This window comes from Borostomias antarcticus (genome assembly GCF_949987555.1).
Source record: "Borostomias antarcticus genome assembly, chromosome: 7".
Classification (NCBI taxonomy): domain Eukaryota; kingdom Metazoa; phylum Chordata; class Actinopteri; order Stomiiformes; family Stomiidae; genus Borostomias; species Borostomias antarcticus.
The window spans coordinates 26,493,719-26,518,789 of record NC_140240.1 but is presented as its reverse complement, the minus strand read 5'-3'; the positions used below and the strand labels follow the sequence as shown (position 1 = coordinate 26,518,789).

The window sequence follows — 25,071 nt, the reverse complement described above, 5'->3', positions numbered from 1 at the left end:
TGTCGGAGGCAAGACTAGAACCGAATGAGATTCGTGTTTGAACCTAGTGTTGTCTCTATTGAAACTGACAGCTCGCAGCTCAGGAAAAACAGCAGAGCTATTTCTTATTGTTTCCCATTAAATCTCTCTTTTAAACGTCTAAAGCACCTAGTGAAGGAAGCATGATTGTTCGTATTGTAGAATGGTGCTGGAACAACAGGCTATGGCTAGTTACACACACAGTAGACTACACGGTAGGGAACCATGGCAAGCTCTATTTAACATTCTGCTTCCTATAAGTAATACATATAGAAAATAAATATGTACGCCGACGGTAGACTAGCCTACAGGTCACGTTCTTGTAACTGCTGAATAATCCATGTTCGGAACAGCGGGCTCGTCCTTTCCGCCTTGCTCAGCTTGGTCTGGGGTCTGGGGTCTGGGGTCGTGTGCCCTCGGCCCTCCATAGTGGCAGTGCGGCGCCAACGTTGACCCCTCACCGTGCCGTTCATATCAATGCATTTCTGCTCCTTCTGGCACTAAGCTGTGGCTAAAAATCGTTAACTTTAACTTTAGCTCGTGACAGACTCTCGAGGGCGGCTACGGTTACGTATGCAGTCAGCACGTGCGCCTTAGCGCCCTGAGGCGTTCAGATGTTGTCGTCTGTCGTTAACATGCTTCAAGACCCTCGAGGCTTATGCAGTATGCAGATAGCATTTGCGCATCGCCGTCCTAAGGCGCGCAAATGCCGACATCCAACGCAAACATCCCCCTGCAAACGTAGGGGAGACCGGGGGCAATTGTAACAAGGGGCAATTGTAACATCTCAAATTACACCAATCAGAAATGAGATAGAACCATGAAACTCATTATGCACATGCTCTGTGATGATCCATCTCTGCATGCCAAAGGAGAAATTGATATCTCATACTTAGCAAAGTTTTTCTGCCAAGATTCATTTTTGAGGTATGAAAGTAAATATTTTCAACTACAGTATTTTCCTCATAGTGTCTTAACCTTTAATAGCTATGAATTTAAATCTGTCTAGTTTTGATGACTATTCTGTTGTCTGTTGACATTTGTTATTTTTGTTAGCTCTGTTGTTTCTACTGTAGCTACCAGGGTAGCTTGTGTCATGGGTGGTACAGTTGGGGGCAATTGTAACGCTGTTAGCTAGCTTATGTCATGTGTGGCATCAAAATAGATCGTTTTGTTTAAATAGTCAGAAAAGTGTTGTGTTCAGTTTAAATGTTTTTATACAAATCCTGGTAACACTTCACATTAAGTGTGCATTAACTACTATGTAACTACATAGTAGTAAATACATTTATTACATAGTAGTTACTAGTAATTATGTAAATACTATATATACCATGCAAATACTATAGTGTAACTACACTATAAGTCAGCAAGTAAGACTTGTAGTGTAATTACACTATAGTATTTACATGGTATACATAGTATTTACATAGTAATACTAGTAACTGCTATGTAATAAATGCATTTACTACTATGTAGTTACATAGTAGTTAGCCTACATAGTAGCTAATGCACACTTAATGTAAAGTGTTACCCAAATTCTTTTTGACACATTTTACAGTGTAGGCAGTGTAGGAATTAGTTTATTGTGGTCCTTGGTATTTATATAAAGGTATTACATATGTTGTTACAATTGCCCCCATATGCTGTTACAATCGCCCCTGGACGTGGGGGCAAATGTAACATTTGACTTCTAGTGTTTCAATCAATATTGTGACTCTAGGATTGCTTGTAAAAACATTTGTTGACTGTTAACAAGTAGAACACAGATACAACTTACCTACATAAAAATTGTATCCAAATAGTTCAAGAGGTTTTTGAGTAATGACATCAAAACCAAAAATTGTTACAATTGCCCCCGGTCTCCCCTATTTACAGTAGCCTACCCAGATAGATTTGACTCATTAGCAACACCGGGGGTTCAAGATGTTAGCATAAGTCCAGACCCCCTACTCACAGTACCCACTTAGACCCCCCTGCCTAATTTCAATATCCGACGAGCATTAGAGCATTAGCCTCTCTTCCCACGCTCCGGGTCTTGCATATTGCATGAGGACGTAACCTACATCCTCTATACATCTGTCAGTGAGGTCCCTGTGATCATAGGGGGGCTTATCAGAAATGCTAAGCAGGGCCGTGGCTGTGTTGACTTGTGCCGGAGGGGCTGACGGCTCTGCACCTGAACTCCTGACTTCTCCTTCTGAGTGATGGGGGGAGAAAGGCGTGTGGGCGGTGTAGGCTGCAAGGCAATCATTAGGCTACTTGAGTAAGTAGCGGCGGAGATCGCGTGGAGGTTGACCCTGGACTCGAGTTCCGAGTGAACGCAGGGGTGCGGACGGCGTTGAGCGGTGTGTCGAGTGCTTTTAACACTCCCTCTTGTGAGGGGAGTGATGAATGTGCACAGATTTTAAATATTGAATTAAAATAATGGATTAAATAAATAACTGTCAACTGAAATGGTGCTCAGGAGCACAGACCTTGAATGCATTTCCTAGGTCTGTGCGTGTTGGCGTGCGTGTGAGCAGGATATTGGTATTGCTGCATTTTGGTTAGGTCGAGAGCTGTATATAGCCAGTAGGCTAATAACCTGTCTTTTCTGTCCTCCTGCGTGTGCTAACGTGTCCGTGCGTGTGCGTCGTCTCCGTCCCCTGTCAGATCCTGATCGGCGAGGTGACCATATTCTTCGTGAAGTCGGAGGGCGCCCAGGAGAAGACCATCGTGACGGCCGACTGCTGCTACTTCAACCCCCTCCTGCGGAGGATCGTGCGCTTCCTGGGTGGGACGCCGCTCTCCCGCCGTCCCCCTCCTCCCTTCCTCCTTTCCTCTCCTCCCTTCCTCCCCTCTCTCCGTTCTCTCTCTTCTCCTGTTTCTGTTTCGTCCGCGCTCTCGTCCGTGTATTCTACATCTGTTTTCGTCCTCCATTTTTCATCCCCCTCTTCCCTCCGCAGGCGTGTACTCCTTCGGCCTCTTCACCACCACCATCTTCGCCAATGCCGGCCAGGTGGTGACGGGGAACCAGACGCCGCACTTCCTGTCGGCGTGCCGGCCCAACTACACGGCGCTGGGCTGCCAGTCGGCCATGCAGTACATCACAGAGCGCCGCGCCTGCACCGGGAACCCCTACCTGGTGGCGTCCGCCCGCAAATCCTTCCCCTCCAAGGACGCCGCCCTCAGCCTCTACTCTGCCGTCTACACAGTGGTAGGAACCAACGTGATAATGTGGTGGGAGGGAAGGGATATAGTGTGACACCGGGTACGAAAGGGAGTGATCTAAGAGCTCTCTTCTGTGTGTGTGTGTGTGTGTGTGTGTGTGTGTGTGTGTGAGAGAGAGTTGTATATCCATGATTCTGTCTTTGTTTGTGCATTTGTGCCTGTGCATGTGTGTGTGTGTGTGTGTGTGTGTGTGTGTGTGTGTGTGTACATAAATGTGTGTGTTCCAGATGTACGTGACGCTGGTGTTCCGGACCAAGGGGACCCGTCTGACCAAGCCCACCCTGTGTCTGACCCTGGTGTCGCTGGGCGTGCTGGTGGGCGTGGTCAGGGTGACGGAGCACAGGAACCACTGGGCAGATGTCCTGGCTGGATACCTGACCGGAGGGGCCATCGCTGCCTTCCTGGTGAGGAGACAACCAGGGGCTCATGGGAATTGTAGTCCTTGTTGTCTTAGGTCGCAGTGTTTTATGTTCACCATATGATTTTATATGGTTGGACGAAATAACGTTGGAAGGGTAGGTCAAAGGTTAAAGGTAGGGGTCCGCTTTGCCCTCATCCCTCTCTCACTCTCTTTCCCTCTCTCTCTCTCTCTCTCTCTATTCTTCTACTAGGTTACGTGCGTGATCAACAACTTCCAGCCGACCCAGTTGCCGCTGCCACCCCTGCCCCGCCTCCCGGCCCCGCCCCCAGTGGGCGTGCCCCTGGTCACCCTTCCCCGTGTGGAGAACCCACTCGAAAAGTTAAGTGGCCTCCAGGTAAGGGGTGGGAGTTGGGCTGAGAGTGAGTTTATTGGGGGCAACACATAGTTGTTTTTTTTAGGACTATTGTTTGTCTTAGAGTGAGTTTGTGGGAGGTGTTATTTTATTTTTTGTCTGTTTTTTGTTGTGTGTGTGTGTGTGTGTGTGTGTGTGTGTGTGTGTGTGTGTGTGTGCGTGCACGCGTGCGTGCGTGCGTGTGTGTGTGTGAGAATGTGCTCTACTCTGGCCTTGTTTTTCAGGATTGATCACCCTTTCTTCTTGCTCTGCTCTTTCCAATTCTTCTTCACCTTCTCCGCTTGGACTGTTTCCAATCCATCTTTTCTTTGGCCTTTCCTGCTTCGGTCCTGTTCTGTACGTCTTTGATGCATCCTCTGCTTTTCTCCTCAACCTCCTCCTATCCTCTCACCTCTCCTATCCCTCTTTCGTCTCCTCTTCTCCCTTCCCTGTCTTTCCTCAACCTGCTATCTTTTCTTTATTCCCCTTCTCCTCTTTAAATCGCCTCCTTTTCTCCTCTCTAACTTCTCCACTCTAGGTTCCAGGACTACCCTACTCTGAGATCACATGACCATCAGCCATACCGGCGCCCCGCCCCCCCCGATGTGCTCCTCCCCTCGCGGCGCTGCATCACCAGCACAGTCTAGACCTGCCCCCCGAGCGCCGCGCCCCCTGCCCCGCCCACCCCGAGGGGCGGCCCCCTCTCCGACGGGCGTTCTCCACCCAGGTTTAGCGGACATCGGGCGGCGACGGCAGCGGCGTCCGAAGAGGCTCCTGCCCGCGAGCCAGTCGGAGACGGAGAGCCCCCTCCCCGGTCCTGACCTGCCCCCGTCCGCCATTTTCAAACATTCTTCTTTTAAATCAACAAGAACGCCGTAAGATGCACCAAAGACTTGGAAAGCTGCGGAAGCAATACTTTAACCCATCAATTTAGTCTACAATTGTTTAGATTCTTCTTTTTTTTGTACTTTGAAGACTACAAAGAGAGACTGCAAAGATGTTGAAAAACAGTGAAGAAGATAATAAATAAATAAAAATATCACTGGCTGATATTGTAAGTACACAAAGGACCAGTTTGGAAAACTCAGGAAAAAAAACTAAGTAAAAGAAAACAAACACAGAAAAAGTGGAAATGTACAAAAGAGCATTTTTGTAGGTTATGGTGCAGTTTAACTGAAGAAGATGCTTTTATGATTTACTGTACATTGTGCATTATTGTGTTTTGGGGATTCTTAGCTATATTGATATGAAAGAGAGGTTATTTATCTTCATACTGGTTCTGTGAAGGAACGTTTCCACACACACACACATACACACACATACAGTATATATTATGTATATATATATATATATATATATATATATAAGGACCTCCATCCTGTTTCAATCATTCTAGAACAAACATGCTTTTCTCTAACACACCCAAGCTGAAAGAATGACAAATAATGACAAACGATTCAGTGAAAAGAAATGATCAGGCCTGTACAGTTTGGTTTGTCTTCACAACAGGATGAAGGTGTGATACTCAACATTTTGTATATTTCTATTTCACTGTTCTGTTTTACGCCCACTTAGATGGAGAGAGAGAGAGGGGTGGATAGAGAGAGAGGTGGATGGAGACACAACGAGGACTCTCCGCCCACGTTATATAATCCATTCGGGCTTTGATTAACTGTTTTAACTATTTTTGTATGTCGATTTTTACATCAGTGCACTAAAACATTGAGCGACGTTAGTCGGTGGGGCTGAGCGCCGGTCCTCACATGGCATGCTGGTTTCACTGTCGTTCGTCGGTGTTCACCTTCCTTCACCCCTCCTTGTCCTAGCCCCGTCTCCTCCTCCTCCCTCCATTTTGAAACCCCGGTCCGGCTTCTGCGCCTGCCCTTCTCTGGACCCTCCTCTTGGAGTGTGCTCTTCTGAGACCGTGCTCCTCTCTCTCTCCATCTCTCTGCAGTAGGTCTGGCCCTCCTCCATCCTTCCTCCCTCCATCCTCCCCTCCACTCCTTTACTCCACACCCAGTGAACCGACGCTGGAAACGTCTGTGTATAGTTCTGTACAGTATCTCTACTAGGGTTTCATTTTGTATACAATATGTTCCTTTAATCAAATTGAGCACTACCTGGACTGGTCCTTAAGAGCAAAGAGTAGCAAACATCTCACTCAAGCAGAAATGTAGCGGAGAAGGTGTGAAATTCTAGTGTTGTGTAACTTCTGGTTCAACATTCAGGTCAGCACTCAACCTTGACTCAACCTGGTCACATGTGTGTCTTTGTGTGTGTGTGTGTGTGTGTGTGTGTGTGTGTGTGTGTGTGTGTGTGTGTGTGTGTGTGCGTGTGTGTGTGTGTGTGCGTGCGTGTGTGCTGTATGTGTATGTGTGTGTATTTATAATGAGCACATCTTCTGGCAGCCCAACTATTGTGGTATTGTGTATCAGTATATAGTTACAGTTCAGTGAGGTTCCTACCATCCTGACATGAAAATGCACTCACTGTCTTGCACCAGGCATTCTAAGGACCCCTAGAAAGGTGTCTGAGCAGTTCCTGTCAGAAAGTGCTCATTGTAAAAACATTTTTATAAATAACATACAAATAGAGAAGAGGCCAAATTGTCCATTTGAGAACAATAGTAATTCCATGACATAATGTGTCCTCTGTTTTGTATAGACTTGAAAAAATAAATGCCTATTGACACACTTTGGTTGACAAACTCTTTACATTTTCTTTCCAGCTGTAGGTCTCTGTCAATAGATCTTTGCAGTAATTTGCCCCGACTAATATACACAGTTATACAGGGATGGTACAACTTTCTTAATAACTTGCTTCCTAAATCAATGATATTGCAAATGGTGGCGAGTGCAACTATAGTCATTGAACATGACAAGCCCGTTCTCAGACTACTTGTGGTGTGGTGCTGCCCCCTAGTGTCACATAAATATGTCTGTGGAGTGAAAATGTGTTCAACCGTTCTATTAATACATCCATGCGTTCAACACATTCTGAGTTAAAAAAAACATCGTGGTTTGTTATCGAACAAAACAACAACAAAACAAACAAAAAACAGGTGTTCTCCATTTTGGTCTAAGGATAAATGAAAAGTAGAATAGAAAGAAAAGAAGATAGAATATAATAGTAAAACTCAGTTCAACTCAAGCTGTAGTAGGCCTACTCCTCTTTGGCCTCAGGGTGGCGATGTTCGCCTTGAGAAAAGTACATGTGTGAGAAGGGTACAATTTATTCTTGGCACTAAAATCTTGTGATTAAAGTAATTATTTTTCTAATTTAAGACTCAATCTGCATATGGAATATGAAGAGAATGAGTGTTTTGAAACGTTCATTTGAGAACCAGCTGGTGGGCTATGTACTTCATGCTACTGGACTTATGTAAACAATTTGACTTCCGAAAAGAGATAATTCTTAAAAAAAACACAAACAGACATGCATCTTCTCTCTCTCTCTCTCTCTCTCTCTCTCTCTCTCTCTCTCTCTCTCTCTCTCTCTCTCTCTCTCTCATACACACACACACACACACAACCGCCCGCACACACACACACACACACACACATACAGAACTCAGCAGCATTATCTTTTCCGGAAATTGCCTCTCGAGCACAGCCAGATCCCCATTAGAAGAGAGGAGCGCCATGCTGTAACCTTTTTAAAAAGCCATTAGTAATGCACCTGCTTCTCTCTCTCTCTCCCTCTCCCCTCCACTCTCTCTTGTTCTCAACCAGCATCTGCCTCTCTGTCTTTCCCTCACCCTGTCTCTACCCCTCAACCTCAGTTTTTCTCTCCTGCTTTTCCTCCTTCTGTCTCAATCTCAAGCTCTACCCCCCCCCCCTTCCGCGTTCCATTCACATTGACAAACATGGAAGGTGAAAGCCCCCCCCCCCCCCCCCCCCCACCAACCACCCACCCCCACTTTCCCGACCCCCCCCCCCTCCCCCCCCCCTCCTTCCAACCACGGCTCCGTTCACACTGACAGACGCAAAAAGGTAAACGGACGCCCGTGGCCCGGATACGCGGCGGCCGGCGTTTCCTATTACTGCTCTCGGCTGTGGAGGTGGCGGAGCCGCGCGCGACGTGTCAGCTCGTTTCCTGCGCGACCATTTCCTTAAGGACCCGAGAGCCCCGCCGTCCCCGGCCTGGCTTAACCACGCCGCACCCACAGCCGCCAGAAGTCATGTTCGCTTTAATACGCGAATGGAGGCCGCCGTGTGCCTCTCACTACCTGCGTGTGTGTGTGTGTGTGTGTGGGTAGTGGTGATCCCTGACCCGTGTCTGCCCGGAACAATGCCCCTGACCCTGGGGCCACTGTCTGTCTGGGGGACCACCGGCACTCAATACAGCTGTGTGTGCGTGTGTGTGTGTGTGTGTCCGCGGTTTATCACATCCCAACACAAGCCGCCAGCCCATGGGTAATAAAAATGTAGTGTGTGTCGTAGTAAATTATAAATATTGGTCTTTGCCTTGCTGCCGTCTCCTGATTATGGTGGATAGTCTGCCTCTGCCCATTATAGAGTCATTAACGGTGTGTGTTTGTGTGTGTGTGTGTGTGAGAGAGAGAGAGAGAGAGAGAGAGAGAGAGAGAGAAAGAGAGAGAAAGTGAGTGTGTGTGTGTGTGTGTGTGTGTGTGTGCGTGTGTGTGTGTGTGTGTGTGTGTGTGTGAGAGCGATAAAGTGTGTGTTTGTGTGTGTGTTTGTGTGTGTGTGTGTGTGTGACAGAGAGAAGGAGAGAGATATAGAGAGGGGGGAGAAAGAGAGAGAGGGGGAGAGAGATAGAGAGGGAGATAAAGGGCTAAAGGGGCTCAGTTTTAGGGGCAGCTTGCAAGGACCCCCAGAAGAGCCGGGGATTAGGAGGTGATTTACAGCCCATCCCTTCCAGCATGTCTGTTAAGGCTGGCCGCAGGCCGGCTAAAGATCCCCAGTGGAAGGAGGCAGGATTAGGAACACACACACACACACACACACACACACACACACACGCACACACACACACACACACACACACACACACACACACACACACAGCTAAGAGTTATACACCCTTGGCAAAACAAGAGAAATTATACACAAACACATTCACACAAACTACTCAAAAGCAGCTATACAACAGTCTCATAAAATAGTAACGGCATAATGCTACTTAAATTCACAGTCACATCCACTCGACAATAACTCACGGACATATAGCCTATTATGAGCTCATTATGGTGTATCTCCACAACAATAGGCCTACTTCCTCGACTCGCCCGGTGCACGGGGACATAGATGACAGTGCTGAATGCCTTAGTGTGGCTGTTACGGGAGATACTTTTCTTGATATGACAAGGGAAACAGACATCGCCCACCCTTCCTTCAATGTCGCTGTATCGTTTCCCCTCCCCTATCCTCGGTGAAGTCAAGGCACTGCGCCTTTATGTCTCAATAGGCGCGTTTGTGAGGCCGGAGCGAGAGGGCGTGCTCCTCCAGGATGGAGGGATGGAGACGGGGGAGGGGAGGGGGGTCGAGTCGGAGGAGAGGTGAGAGGTTGCAGTTCAGACGCGGGGAGGAGGAGGAGGATGCTGTAGCGCCTTCACGTCCCTTTCGCATTCGGGAGGAGGAGGAAAAAAGGAGTGGTTGACTAAAAAAGCAGAGGAGCGTGAAAGAGAATGTAATGGGGGGCGTTTCCCGGCGATATTTTTTTTTCTTACATTCAGCGTGGTTCCACTACGGCACGGACTTGTCCGAGAGAGGCTGAACAAAGGTGGAAGTGCGAGAAACGGGTGAGTTTATCACTAATTCTTGTCAAGCGTCGGGGATGTAGTCTAGCCTACCATTTGCCGCGCACCGTTGCTCACTCACTCCAATCATTTCACTTGTAAAAGAAAAAAAGCACGCTTACATAAAGCCTATAGCCTGGTATTTTGTGGGCATTTCTTGGATAATCCCTGAAGTGAATAAAGGTTTTCTCCACGACGCGCCCACATATGTTTACTTATATAATTTCGGAGGGACTGATTCGAATAGTGTTTTTCTTTCTGAATTAATAACGATGCGGGTCCCATACAAGTAGGGTGCATCTCTCCCTCCTAAACTGTCTGTTGAACTGTGAACAGAATGCCCACTCACTGCCTCCATTTAAACGTCCTAATCTTGAAATGTCGTTATTCCATAGCCTATAGGTTGAAGAAGGACATTTAATTTGGAGAACTTAACGCCGAGGAACGGTGAGCGATGCAATACACGTTTGCCACTGCGGGAGGGGGGATGAACAGGACGGATGCTAGAAGCTGAACTGGGTTCTCCTTGTCAGGGGAACCGGATGTATTTACAAACAAAGAACGCCTAATAGCCAATCCTGTCACGTACAAGACAGGTGCTGGCTATCTGCAATTTACAGTGGTCTTGTATTTGGAACAGTAGAGCGACTATGCCTCTATAGGCCTATACCTGAATAGTGGAGTAGCCTATAAAGCAGGTGTCCTCGAGAAAACAAGTTTTCCTCTGAAAGGGTTGCCAAAAACCTCCGAGACAGGGCAGCCTGTTTTACGTTTGCCAGGCAGAAATTGTATAGCGGACAGTGTTGTTCTGAAGCCATCCATTTCCAAATGCCTCGAGATACAGCTGATCCCTCCATAATACCTAATGTCTGGAAAGATTTGCTGTTGCAGGCAAAACGCATTTAACATCTTTATGGCAGAGTTTTAGCTCCAGGCCATTAAGCAATGTAGGAGCCCAGTGTCCCGCTTCAGTCACCAGGCCCCTTCCCCGACAGCCTACTGCTCCCAATCCAGCCAACAGAGCCACCGGAAAAGCAGCCACCACTCCAGAAATCCATATCAGTCACCGCTGATGAACAATATAGTCATAACGAACAAACCACACACAGCTCCAATAAGGAATTTCGTAAGTCACTCCCAACGTATTGTAAACACAGTACGCCATTTCACACTCCAGTCCCTAGTCCACAGTAGGCCTACACACATTACTTTTTACAGTACACCCCTCAGAAGGATAAATTGAATTTTTGATACGGCTACACGCCCGAAATCAGAGATACTCTGAGAGACATGTCTTGCTGTCTGTATCCAGACAGGTGGTTTTTTTTTACACTGGCATCTCTCTGACACCTAGACTTGTCCTCTCTCTCTCTCTCTCTCTCTCTCTCTCTCTCCTCTCTCTCTCTCTCACACAGAGTGTGAAGAGAAGAACATGGCCAGTTGAGGTGTCATCATCATCATCAGGCTAGACATGGCCAGCCGGACAGGAGAGAGAGAGAGAGAGATGGCGAAAGGAAGAGAGCCAGACGGAGAGAGAGAGAGGGGTGGATAGAGAGAGAGGTGGATGGAGAGACAGAGAGAGAGAGAGAGAGAGAGAGAGAGGCAAGCTGGATAACGAGCGAGACCGTGTCAGGGTCTTTGACACGAGGGTTCTAGTTGGTTTTGGCACTTCCTGTCGATGGCGACGGGGAGAGGAAGTGGACGGGAATGAGACAGGAAGGTGGAAGACGTGAAAGAGCAGTCGTCTCTGGTGTAGCGTTGGGTTATGTAACACCACATTATTGAACAGGGCTAGAGAGGAGAACAGAAGATTTATGATGTGTCAGAGACTATAACACCAAAGATCTCATAGACAGGGAGAAAGAGAGAGAGAGAGAGAGAGAGAGAGAGGGGGTAGGAGGGGGGGGGTAAGAGAGGTAGAGAGTGAATGAAAAAGAGAGGGGGAGGAGAGAGGAGTAGACTCATGTTTGTAAACCAGCCCGAGTCCCTCCACAGGGAGCTGTCCGTGGTGCTGCATTTTCTCCCTCTCGCCCCCCCCCCCCCCCTTCCTCTCCCTCCCCCTCTCCTCCCCCCCAACCTCCCCCTCTCCTCCCCCCCAGCTGTTGATTGACGTCTAGTGCCTCCCTAATTGGCAAGCGAGGATGGGGTGAGTCAGGCTGATTCTGTTTTATTCTCAATGGAACAGACTGGGAGAGTGAAGGAGGGAAGGAGAGAGATAAAGAGAGTGGCCAAGCAAGAGAGACACCTACATGGAGAAAGAGAGAAAGAGAGGATGGTTGAGAGAGGAGAGAAAGAAAACATCTGTTTTTAATTGGGCTCCCCTTAGTATTGTGTGATAGACATAGATGACCACTTGATAATTGGTGTGCCAGGCCTCTCCTCTCCCCTTCTCTCTCCTCTCCCCTTCTCTCCTCTCCTCTTCTCTCCTCTCCTGTCCTCTCCTCTCCACTATGAGCTGGGTTAAATATTTGATCCAGGGGTTGGGGGAGATGGATGGTTTGCTTACTACTTGTTCACCTCAGGCAAAGATATCTTCCTCTGTGTAAGTCGATTATGTATACATATGTGCTGTACATATAAATATATACTGTAGCCTATGTTTTTTAAATGAACCTAGCGAACATTCACTCTCTTGTGGAGAAACGGCAATAACCACACCGGGATTCTGAGTTAAGGAGAAGCAGCCTGCAGGTTTTCAAGACGCACTTATTTTTTCAGGCTATTCAAATTCCAAAATTTGAGCTTCTGTCGCTGAAAAGAAGTAATTGTTGAGACCGGCCTTGAATACGGAGGACAATCATCTGACGGCCTGCGAACAAGAACGCAATCAGGTGTCCTCTCTTCTCTCCTGGGACATGGGTTCGGCATTTCTCTCTCCCCCTTCCGTCCGTCGCTCCAAGGTAACAGCAACGACGACCATGAGAGGGAGAGAGAAAGAAAGAAAGACAGAGAGAAAGAGGATGGAGGCAGGGGGAAGAGGACGCTGTGCTCCTATCTCGATCACGGGTATTCTTGGGTTGATAATACAGACGTCGATGTTATTGCTTGAGAATACGCGTAGTCGAGTGGACGCCCTATCGCCGCCCGTGCGAGAGTGACTTCCTGTCTGCCCTCGGCGGTGGACGAAGCCTCGGTGGGGACGTCAGCACAGCCGATCGACTCGCTCGTTTCATGGACAGGAAGTGAGTATGTTCTCCTGTAGACTAGGGCTGCGTTCCGAATCATATACTTCCATACTATATAGTATGCCAAAATGTATGTAGTATGTCCCAATACATAGTATGCCACATGCGGTATGGCAAAAATACCAGGATGTCCTACTACATCTGGTCGTATTTTGCAGTATGCAAGCCAGCACACTTGTCTGGCTATTCTGACCCACAATCCTTTGCTCACCGTAAATGATGTCACATGTGTGAGTCACGCCAGAGGCGTTTTGATGAATCCCAGCTGTGGACGAATATGCTTCATGGACAGAGATGGATGTGGTCAAATTTCAAGGTGCGTTGTTATGACAAGGTAGTATGTCCGAAATGGATGCATACTGCGTGCAAAGTACGCACTTTCTAGAGGCAGCTACGTACTGGTTGTAAAAAGCAGAAGTGTGCGATTCGGAACGCAGCCCTGGGTCAACCACTATTCCAAGTACTTTGAGCTTTTGTTTCAGCCTATCCGGGAGTTGCAAATGGGTGTGGTTTGGGAGAGCTCCGTGAGCTGGACTGTGCCAGGTAAACGTGACCAAGCACAGATGAAGTCATTTAGAGGATTTACTACCATCTGAATCTAATCTGGGTCTCCAGCCACTGCGATGTCAGGTGAACTGTGACCCAGCCGTGTTCATGAATAAAACGAACGACGATGGTAACGGCAGTATATCGGCATCGCCCCCCCCCCCCCCCCCCCCCCGCCCCCGCCCCCCAGACTCCGCCCTGCTCCGCTCCATCTTCACTTCTATTTATAAGACTACATGCTAAAAATGTGTGTGTGAGTTTGACGCCTGTAGCAGCAGCTTGAGACAGTAACGCATAAGGACATGTCGAGGCTTGCGCTCAGTGGCTGACATTTCACCACTAGGCTCAGCTGACTGGCTGTCATCGTGGACACATTGTGCTCGCTCACACACACACGCACACGCGCGCACGCACGCACACACACACGCACACACTCCAGGGCCTGCAGGATTGGGTTCACTGAGTCCATATGCCAGCGGGGGAGAGGGGGGGGTGGAACAGAGCAGATCGATTGATGTTATGGGGAACTATTTTTAGTCCAAATGATGGATGTTTATGTCTGTGATTGATCGATCCGAGGAGCGAGTCTGGGGAATACTGCGATGTCAAGGCCCGCTGATGAATTAGCTAGCAGAGGTACTGGAATAAAATGTGTTGAATTAGGTTCTTGTAGCCTACATTAACATTATTACTACAAGTCTCATGAATCAAAGCAATCAGCACTCTCTGCACATTAGCAATTTCTCTGCATCACGTATTTATCGCGTGTAGGCTACATCACAATGCATCAGCTGACTGCTTTGTGGAAGCAAATCCTTTATTTATTAGTGCCGAATACAATTACATTAATTTCAATGTAGCCTACAATGCAAACTTGTTGATATTACAGTTTCTCGTGTGTGTGTGCGTCTGTGTATGTGGGTGTGTTTGTGTGTGCGCGCGACTAAGCAACAAAATGACTATTGTGAGCACAGCTCCAGGTGCCTAGCAACCGAATCCCTCTGTTTCCTAGGAAACGGTTGCCGCGCGCTTGCTGTGTGGGTGATTGGCAGCCTTGACAACAGAGAGACGGAGTGACACTTGACCTCGCCTGCTGAATGGAGTGAGAGAGAGAGAAAGCGAGAGAGAGAGAGAGAGAGAGAGAGGAGCGAGCAGAGAGATGGAGCGAAACTGATAATCATTCTCTGTTGTATAATCATTCTCCTCTGCATCTTCCACGGCTCCACCAATACCTCCAGCTGAGCTCCACGCACGCTACACAGTCACACGCATGCATGGGCACGCACTCGGCAGCGGAGCAAACCCGCGGCACTCCATATCGAATCTATTAGCTCCCACGGCTGCCTTGCCCGGCCACAGCGGTCCGTTCTGACTTGAGAACCACGCCGTCCCTTCCTCCGTCCCTTCCTCCGTCCCTTCCTCCGTCCCCCGCCGCGCCCGGAGGAGCGGCCGTCCAGGAAGCACGGCGACGCGGACGGGAGGTGGAATACACCCGGAGACCCGCGCCGTTCAAGTGTCTGCTGAAGTGTCTTTGAGAGTGATAGACCTCCGAAATGATTCCCTATTTTCCTTTTCTATCCCCCCCCCCCACCCCCACCCCCCTTTACACGTCCTCAGCTGAATGTAACACCAACAAATTGTGATTCCTTTTCCCAGCTCTATTCTCCCTCTCTTTCTCTCCACTGGACAAACAAACCTCATATATATATATATAATAATTCTATATAGGCCTACATACATATATGCGCTTATATATAGTATATGCCTAATTATTATCACATTATCACACAACTCTTTTCTTCACAACTTGTGTGTTTGGATGGTGAACTTAATTCGGTCATTTACTATGGGTAATATCTCTCTTAATCACTTTTCCTTTTTAGCTGCCCAAGGTACAGTAAATGAAGGCTGTAATTTCAACTCCAACCACACGGAGGCGCTTCATGCTTGTATTATGGTAGTGCTCTGTTCACAGACATGTACTGTCGATACGATATTTATTTATTCAATCATGTAGAAACATCATTTTTGTAACACATACAAAATGAGCAGGTGTACAAATGATCAGAAATAATGGATGTCCATGAAGGAAAAAGGAAACCCCAAGTAAGCTGCAAACGCTGCTTTTAGACAGGGGACCTTCACATTCAAACAAAACAAAAACAAACATAAGAGCATGACAGTACAAAAAAAACAGTTACAATGACAAGACAGGACAGAGAAGACAGAACAGTCCCTGGTAGGTTCACTGCAGTATCTCAGCCCCAAGGATACCGCAGCGAGCCACCACCCAGCAGCAAGGAACGTCAGTTAATTATATGTAGACAGAAATTGCTTCTTTTTTTTTTCTTGGAGAGAGATGGATTGAGATCTCTTAATGTTGTCACCCAACTCATTCCATATACGCAGTCCCCCGCACGTGACACTAAAACTGGTGATTTTACCTGTAACCACAGGTGTTTATTTCGGGTGTTGTGTGCAGAGGATAGCAGACAGGAATGAGCTCACACTGACAGACATTAGATTTGTGAATAACCTGGTAAATAGTACAGGTATTCAATAACACCTTCAAATCAACAAGCTTTAGAAGTTTAGAGCTGCCAAAGAGAGGACCTGTGGGAGCTCCAAAGGGTGACCAAAATATGGTGCGAATAACTTTCTTGTTTCTTCTGTAGTGATTGTAGTTTCAATAAATAACTGGGAAAAGTATTGAACCAGATGATGTTACAATATAATAAGTGAGGTTCGAATAAAGATCTTTACAGAGTGAGAAGCGCTGGAAGTGGGAGAAAGTCTCTTAATTTTAAAAAATAAACCAGAATACAGATAATCGTTTAGTAAGTAGGTCAATATGGTACTTGAAATTTAAATATTCATCAATGTGGACCCCCAGGAACTTAGTGGTACTTACTCTTTTGATGTCCATCTATATTCAGACATATGGAATCTGTGATTTGTTTATTTTTGTTGGAGTGGAACACTATAGGCTATAGTTCGTCTTTTTAATGTTGAGAGAAAGTCTGTTGCATTTAAGCCAAATATTTACTTTCTCCATTTCCTTATTTGCAGTTGATTCTAGTATAAATTGATCTTTGTGAGAAAAAAGCAGGTTAGTGTCATCCGCAAAGATTATATTCTGAAAAATATTGGAGGAATTGACAGTCATTCATATAAATAATAAAGAGTAAAGGCCACAAAATTGCTACGGACTTCCACCATAATGATACATAATCATCCCATTCTAATCCAAACACAGACACACATACTCATTGCGAGTATCTAAATACATTTATTTTATTTGATATCTTCAAAATAAAAATCATTCGAATATTACAAAGGGGGACCAATTCCGAAACAATTGGCAATTATCTTAAAAGAAACACATTTCTACTGTATTTTATCCCATGATAAACCGTTTTATCCAAAATGACTCTGCTCGAAAACAAGACAATTTATTCACAGAATATATGTTGGAAAACTTTTAAGGTTTGCATGAGTGAAATATAGTAAATACAGGTTTGTCCTCAACAGTCTGGAAAGCAGACATTCAAACTACCTAGAAACCTCCTTCTTCCTTGTCCCATGAAAACACACTGACCTGAACCCATTTCTGAAGTAAATAGACAGAGACCATGCTGATAGAGACATGAAGAATGGAAGCATGCAGGCACGTGTAGATTGTGAGGATGTTGCTCCTGGTCATCTTAGCAGCAAAGCACAGGCCTTTACATGACACACCTCCATCTTGGAATGACCTAACATTGTGATGTTTCAAAACAAGTCAGCCGCGTGTTAGTGAGCTGACTACCACCACCGCCACCACAGAAACACCAAGCAGCAGCTTCCCGCCCCAAGTAACCATGGAGACAGCTTGTAGGATGAAAAGTTTAAATAAATTAAACGTACACAAAGGAAAATGTAGTTGTCTGGTCAGGACTACGCAGCGTCGGTCTGCGCCAGCTTCTGTCATTAGGGTGGAGTACTGTGCGATTGAAGGTCCAGAGGTCCGGGCTGAAGACTAGCGCAGGTGGGCGGAGTCATGTCCACTCCTCCGCATCCCTCTCTGATTGGACTTCAGCCCCAGTGAAGGCTACTGGTTGGCTGCCTCACAGGCATCTATCCAATCACTGTACACATCCACAGGCTCAGACAGATCTTAGAGAAATAGGTAAGGACATATAAATGATATAAAGGATGATACAGGGCCTATGAAAAGTATTCACCCCCATTGGCCTTTCACATTTTATTCACATAGAATCAAAATTAATTTAATTTCGTTTTTTAGTCTTTTAGGTTTTTAGGGGCAGCTGTATCTCAGGAGGTAGAGCAAGTCATCCAATGACCGCTGGGTCGGCGGTTCGAATCCCAGCTCCTCCTGGCCCCAAGATGCAGGCTAGCACCTTGCATGGCAGCTGCTGCCATTGGTGTGTGTGAATGGGTGACTGAGGCCATTGTAAAGCGCTTTGGTAAAAGCACTATATAAGTGCAGTCCATTTACCACATACCATTTAGTCACTAATAAACACAAAGTACTCTAAAATGTCGGTGAAAAGACATTTATATTTTAGAAATAAAAACCAAAATATGATGCAAAAAATACATAAGCATTCACCCCCTTTACCATGACACACCTAAATAACCTCACACAAACCTTTTCTTCCTAAGTCGCAATTTGTTGAATGGAGTCCACCTGCGTGCAACTGATGTCTTTCACATGATTTCAGATCCAGAATAAACCTATCCTTGGATGATCCCAGAGTTGGTCAGTGCATTCCCAAACTAAGACAAATCAGGGACATGGTTCTTGAAAATATCCAATAAGGGTTGTCCTCAAAAACCAGGTAACCTGCTGAGGTGGACCATAGTCAGAGGGCACCAAGAGGCCTATGGTAACTCTGAAGGAGTTAAGCCTGGGTTAGACTTTCTGTGTCTACGTGGCCTACGTTTCGTCATCAGAGGGTGTCCGTGTTCAGACCGACAGGCTGAATTCCAATTTTGTTTCACTTCATTATTCAGCTCCCATTGCAGCCGTTTTCCGAGATAGGTGTTGCCGAAGGAGTCCCCAGTGATTAGTTCATCCCCTAACCAATCACCCTAACCAAAGGACGCATACAAAGGATGATGATTGGTCTGGTTGGAATTCCAACCAAGAGATCACTTTAGACGAGTCCCTTTCCAGACCCTGAATCACATTTCCAAAGTTCAGATACGGGGGCTGGAGCCGGACATCCGCGTACCTCCCAATTTTTTTGTGACCTCACATACTGTACTTGTCTGCATGGCCACTATGCTCATGTGGTCTCAAGCACTGTGGTCACTGAAATGCAAACGCAACAAGAAAACTACTGTTTCCTCCACTGATATTGGCACTTGGTAAATGACAAATAAAAAAGGAAATGTTCATTATTTTAAATGTTCTGGAGATCCCCTGCTTACTATGGCGTCTTGCCATGGGACGAGTCCCATTTGTGTTTGAAAAGAAGCCAAGTCTTTTTTTTCTGATTGCACTAAAGTAGAACAAACAAAGCAGCTGCTGCTCTTCTTGCAGGCATGTCTATTTTGATTTGATTCATAGTCTACTGAGCAGACTAGGAAAGTAGTAGGAACAGAACTACTAGCCCCAACACTTCACAAATCTGGGCGTTATGGGAGAGTGGCTAGAGGAGAGCCCTTGTTGAAAACAACTCACATAAAACTAGAGTTTGCTTGAAGGCATGTGGGAGGCAGTCCAAGTGTAAGAATTCACGAGATTCTAAAGATTCTATGGTCTGATGAGACTAAAGTGTAGCTTGTTGGCTTCAACACTAAGTGCTATGCAGTATGCCTGACACCCCACAACCTAAGGACACCATCCCTACCGTGAAGCATCGTGGTGGCGGCATTAGGTTATGGAGATGCTTCTCTGCAGCAGGGACTGGAATACACTCACAGTAAAATGAATGGAGCAAAGTACAGAGACACTAGATGAAAACCTGCTGCAGTCTGCAAGAGAACTGGGACATGGCAGATTCATCTTCCAGCAGGACAATAAGCCATAAGCCACACTGGAGTGGCTTAAAAAAAAGAAGTAAATATCCTCGAATGACCCAGTCAAAGCCCAGACCTCAATCCAATTTTGATTTAAAAATTGCTGTTCGCCAATGGCACCCATCCAAATTGATGGAGCTTGAGCAATTTTGCAAGGAAGAAGGGGTGACAATTGCTGTGACCAGATATGCAAAGCTGATCTGAGACTCAGCCAAACAAGCTCACATCTGGAATTGCTGCCAAATGTGCTTCAATTAAGTATTAAAGGGATAGTTCAAAATTTTGGACATAAAGCCTCATTTACAACTTACCCATAATGTTGTTGATTGATGGGGAACATTTTCAGCTGATTCCATGCTGTCCCTAATTCGGGCGTTCATGGCATACAAATGCTAGCACAACTGACCCGAAATAGCTAGCATTCAAAGAAAACTCACTTATAAACCCTCCAAACAAGTAAGGATGGCCAGATAAACTAAACTCCTTATCAAGTCAGACATATCCCTTTCGAATGTTGCCATTGTAACTTGTTGTTGTGTTGATAATAGTCCACTCTTCTGTTCCTTGTTGTGAAGACAATAGTGCCGGCTAGTTATGTATCACTCCGACTCCTAATTTACAGAGACAGCCATATAGGTCCGAACAAAAAAAAGGGTTTAACCGCAGTTGGACTTCAAAAATGATGGTATAAAAACTCTAATAAGCCCCCCAACAGACTGTCTTCATATTTGATTTGGGTGTTTAAGTGAGTTTTATTTGAATGCTAGCTGTCACTGTGTGGATTTTTTCCCACCGACTAATAAACACATGACAACACCGGTATTATCGGTAACAGTCTAGCCTACAAAAAGAGAGTGCTTACTTTAATCTTTAACGTTAGACTTTTGCCTTATGTCGTACAGCACTGTTGTGTATTTGAATTGGGTGTTGTATGCCTCCACGGCTTGCCTGTAAATGAGCAGAGTAAGGTAAGATAAACGTTAGACTCGATCCTGTGCTTCTTTATAATCAGAATTTGTTTATTGCCATGTAGTTTTTCAACATAGCCTACTAGGAATATACACCATGGCCAAAGCAAATTCCTAGTATGTTGAAAAACTACATGGCAATAAATGAATACTGATTCTGATTATAAAGAAGCACAGGACTGAGTGTAATATTGATCTTATAACCCTACTATTATCGTGCATTTGCAGGCAAACTATGGAGGCATAGCCAAATAGCCTCCGCAAATTGCTGTTGCTATGAACAGAACACTGCTAGAATAGGCGAGAGAATAGGCTGCTAGAATAAGCTAGCGAGCTAGCTTATGGCAACTGTCACTCCGGTGGCTAGGTTAGCTGAACGTTAGCAAGCTAGCCACGAGAGGCTATGAGCCATAACCTCCCTCTCCGCTACCCTCTCCCTACTCTCTTCACGTGAATTGAAACAGAAATCTGATCCCTCTGTCTAGACTCCGCTCTGTGCTGCGTGGCAGATCAGACAGTTGTTTGAGTTTGATGAGTGGGCGCTGATATGAGAAAATTAACTAAATAGGTAAAACAACGGTAGGGGCGAAAAACAACAGTGTGGCGGTGTTAAAGTAATGACTCGGTGAATACACAGTGTACGCCCGAACTCTGAGTAACACCGGTAACACCGATAACCATGACAAGCCCATTTCGGTTCGATGGCACTAGCACGCCATAAACGCCCAAACGAAGGACAGCATGGAATCAGCTGAAAATGCTCAATCAACAACATTATGGTTAAGTCGTAAATGAGGTTCTATGTTCAAAATTTTGAACTACCCCTTTAACTCTGGGGGGTTAATACTTATGGAATCAATTATTTTCTGTTTTTAGCTTGCTCTGTCGGTTGGTTGGTCAGTCCACAAAAATGTCCACAAAAAGGCAGCACTGCTTTTACTAATCCACTAGTTAGACAAGAGAGGAGAAGATTCCGGCAGATAGAAAATGCTTGTAGCCTACTCTATGTGGTCGCAGATATTACGAATTTGCACTTGTTTATTTTTAATTAATTTAAGAGAATGTTATTTTTACTTATTTGATACTTTGTGTTGATCAGAGAAACTAAATGAGATCAATTTTGATTCCTTGTTGCAACACTTTAAAATGTGAAAAAGTCCAAGGGGGGTGAATACTTTTTATAGGCCCTGTAGATAATGGCATGGCAATGTCTCTCTAGGATGTCCTCGGATGCGCCAGAAATCATATGCGTCTCTGATTTCAAACATACATATTTGATCAACTGGTATTCAAAGGATACAAGTGATGGGGGTCTGGAATTCCTCCAAGCATACTGTGCAAGATATTATCCCAGTATTTCTGCTCCTTTCCCTGTTGACAGAGAAACAAGGACAGCTGTTAATCAGTCAATGAACATGTTTTTCAACTGCATCTCATTGTACTGTAGCTTCTTACATTTTCACATCACATGATTTTTCGTGATTGCAGAATGGACAAGTGAACTGGGAGTCCAGATCCCCAGTCAACTTCTTCTTGGGAGGAGGCTTTCTCTTCGACTTGCGGCGGCCCATTGCAGTCACGTGGAGCAAACTCTGTCATACACAACAACAGGGAAATCACAGGGCAATCATAACGTTACACTACATAATTTCAATATGATAACTACACCAAGCTAACTACGTGTATGGCAACAATGTAATATTGTTGATTAGCCCTATTATCTACTGCACGTCTAATGGGCTATGCAGCTAAGCTAGCTAGCTACATAGCAAGCTGGCTAAAGACAAGCTAGCTTTGGTAATGATATTGATGTCTAGTCGTCTACATTTTCGGTCTATTAACTTAATTGCTAGCTAAAATTATGTTGATGAGTACATTATGGCGTACGACCAACTGCATAAGAATAATGTAGATATTAAACAGTTACTATGTTTGTTTACCTTTCAGTAGAAAACACACGTTTCGGCTTTAGATAAGGAGGAAGTCCTTTCGCAAGATCCGGAAGTTGACGTGCATATATTGTATAGTTGTGATTGGCGGAATGCCTGCCGGTCTTTGCTGCCCATTGGTTTACAACACGTCAGTCAGTGTTTGACAGTGAATGACGCCCACGGACCGAGTCTTGAAGGGATTCCACAAGGTGGCGACAGAAGACCATCGCATGTGTCAAACGTTGTTGGAAATATACAACGTTTAGTGCAAGTGTAAGTACAAAAGCATGTTCTTTCCAGATATAGTCTATGCTAATATACTGTAATCCAAAATGAGAAGAGTAGGGGAGAACCGGGTCAAAAGTCGCACTTTTTGGTTTGATTCCATTTACTCCGAAATTAATAGAGATAGAGATTCCACATGTTATGACACACAACTTGCACATGTCCTTCACTATTATCAACTGTAAGTTTCGTGCTAGGATATAAGAGCTTAACATAAATAGGGCGAGAACGGACCGAGTGCAATGCGACATTTGTCCCTTCCGAGCGGGACAGAAGTCTCATAGGAGAGGGGCAAACGTCGCACGGCTGCAAAATGTGTCCTATCTCTGTTTTTTGGGCATGTAATTCTCTTTACTTTCAACGAATGTATTATTAGACATAATATCATGTTTGTATCAAAGTAATCAATGTTATAGGTTCAAAATCCATAGAAATAATGCGGGGTTAACAGCAATGTTTGGCGATAGGATAGCCTATCGGCAGGAAATAATTTATTAGACGAATGGTTAGTCTGCACTAGTCATTTCCTTGTCTCGTTTCCACTTGAATATAACAGCCTATGAGTTGTCTTTCTTCCAGGAATTTAACAGCCTATCAGCTATCATCCTTTCAGGAAAGACCACCCCTAGTTGACCTCACTTATCCAGGTGCGCGCGGAGACCCTTACCAGTCAGTTGCCAGTGCGTTCGCTCGAAGTGAAATGTCAATTTATCACATCAAGTTGCGTCTGCTTCTCCACAACATTTAGGCTATAGGTAAGTGATAATCTGCATACAAAGTTGGTCGATAGCATTAGAAAGATCTTTAAGAGAGCTTTCATTTGACCTGTTCATTCTGCCCAAATGTCACTCGCGCACCCCTCTGGTTCTAAGCCATCACAACGCGACTTCTGTCCCTCTACGGGACGCGACTTCTGCCCCGCCACGGTCTCCTGTCATTTCTCCCCAAGCCCCCAGGAATCGAAATCTAAAGTGAAGGCCTATTGAACCGCGCCATCTTGGCTAGATTTGTAGTCACTTGGCTATTTCCGGTTACTTTTGACTTGCGCAGTTGAGCTTCTCTGGCCGACGCGCGTCCACGAAAAAGTTCACATTTCTCTGAAATGTAGACGCGCGTTCCCGGCTCTCCCCGCTTTGATTTAGCAATGAAAACCGGCTTGCATATTAACCTGTTTTTGTCAAATATATCAATTGGAGAAATTATTTTTTGATCCTGGCATCTTAGTTTTAACAAGTTAAATATAATTGAACATGTTTTGTTTGCTAGTAGATGGTATTCATTCCGTTCGCGATAACGTTATTGCAGCCAGGCTAAATTCCTCCAGGGAGCCAGTGACAGGCGAGTTGAAGAGCTTCACTCCCCGCCAGCAGGAGCTCTGGCCGCGGCTACCGCATCTCGGAAAACCCGCTGAGTTCGTGGCTGCTATTTCACACTCGCCCTTGATCAATCCCAATACCGATCCATGGTAATAATGAATCAATCGTTCAGATCAGATCGGCAGTGCTGCATGCATGTTACAACATCATTGTTAGCTTTATTAACATAACCATAGCCTACATTTATCTCTCTAACGTTAGGCTATCCATCTTACACCAGTCGGCCATTCGATAGCTGGAAGCGGTCAACGCCAACGTTGACTGAAAACACCCAAACTCAGTGTATCGTTTCATCTTCATGCTACACATCAACTCCTTTACATTGTATGTGAATAAATTCCTGTTATTCTAAAAATATCCCATTTCTGTCCATTCCTGGAAAAGGCTAATAATTGCTGTCAAATGATCACTCCAGTTTATCACCGTATCCCACTACCATTTCAACTATGCACAGGAGGTTGTCTTGTGGTCATTTTCATTAAAAAATGTGAACTTTTTCGTGGACGCGCGTCGGCCAGAGAAGCTCAACTGCGCAAGTCAAAAGTAACCGGAAGGCCAGAAAAGCACAACTGCGCAAGTCAAAAGTAACCGGAAATAGTCAAATGACTACAAATTTTGCCAAGATGGCGCGGTTCAATAGGGCTTCATTGTTGATAGCGGCCAGTGAATGGAGTGGCTGTATCCAGTTTATATAATACATCCATGTTTCTCCCTGGCTTGCAGGCACGACTTGATCGCACGAAACTTGAAACCTATGCTATAATGTAGCCAGCAGATGTGCTAAGAAAAGTGCATATGTTTGCAAACTAATACAAGTGAACACAATTTTACAATCGAAAAATGCTTATGAGACCATTATTTTACTTATATGGGGCAAAAGTGGTTTTCCGTCGTTCTCTCCGTCAAATATGCTGCGATCGCGCCCAAAATTTGAAAGGAGCTCGTACACGGTAATATGGGCAGGCATGTTTAACCACGTGATTGCAGGTCCAGTCATTCTGGAGAAAATGGC

The 25,071-nt window shown here is 45.5% G+C and overlaps 2 protein-coding genes across 2 annotated transcripts in view; one reads left to right on the top strand and one right to left on the bottom strand.

The window, feature by feature from the left end:
- Positions 1–4,630, top strand: part of plppr2b (phospholipid phosphatase related 2b) — a gene marked incomplete at both ends in the record, with an annotated part of 11,626 nt that extends 6,996 nt beyond the window's left edge. The window contains 5 exons of the mRNA XM_084440800.1: positions 2,674–2,794; positions 2,967–3,217; positions 3,459–3,635; positions 3,843–3,980; positions 4,529–4,630. Of these exons, the coding sequence (XP_084296926.1) occupies positions 2,674–2,794; positions 2,967–3,217; positions 3,459–3,635; positions 3,843–3,980; positions 4,529–4,630 (789 nt within the window). The remainder of the gene's footprint in view (positions 1–2,673; positions 2,795–2,966; positions 3,218–3,458; positions 3,636–3,842; positions 3,981–4,528) is intronic.
- Positions 4,631–15,876: 11,246 nt separating this feature from the next.
- LOC311311791 (transcription elongation factor 1 homolog) lies at positions 15,877–22,457 on the bottom strand. The gene is made up of 4 exons (XM_084441558.1): positions 22,408–22,457; positions 21,923–22,059; positions 21,768–21,838; positions 15,877–17,627 (listed from the first exon to the last, which is right to left on the bottom strand). Exons 2-4 carry the CDS (start codon positions 22,036–22,038, stop codon positions 17,563–17,565), a joined length of 252 nt encoding a protein of 83 aa, XP_084297684.1. The 5' UTR covers positions 22,039–22,059; positions 22,408–22,457; the 3' UTR covers positions 15,877–17,562.
- Between the last annotated feature and the right edge of the window lie 2,614 nt (positions 22,458–25,071).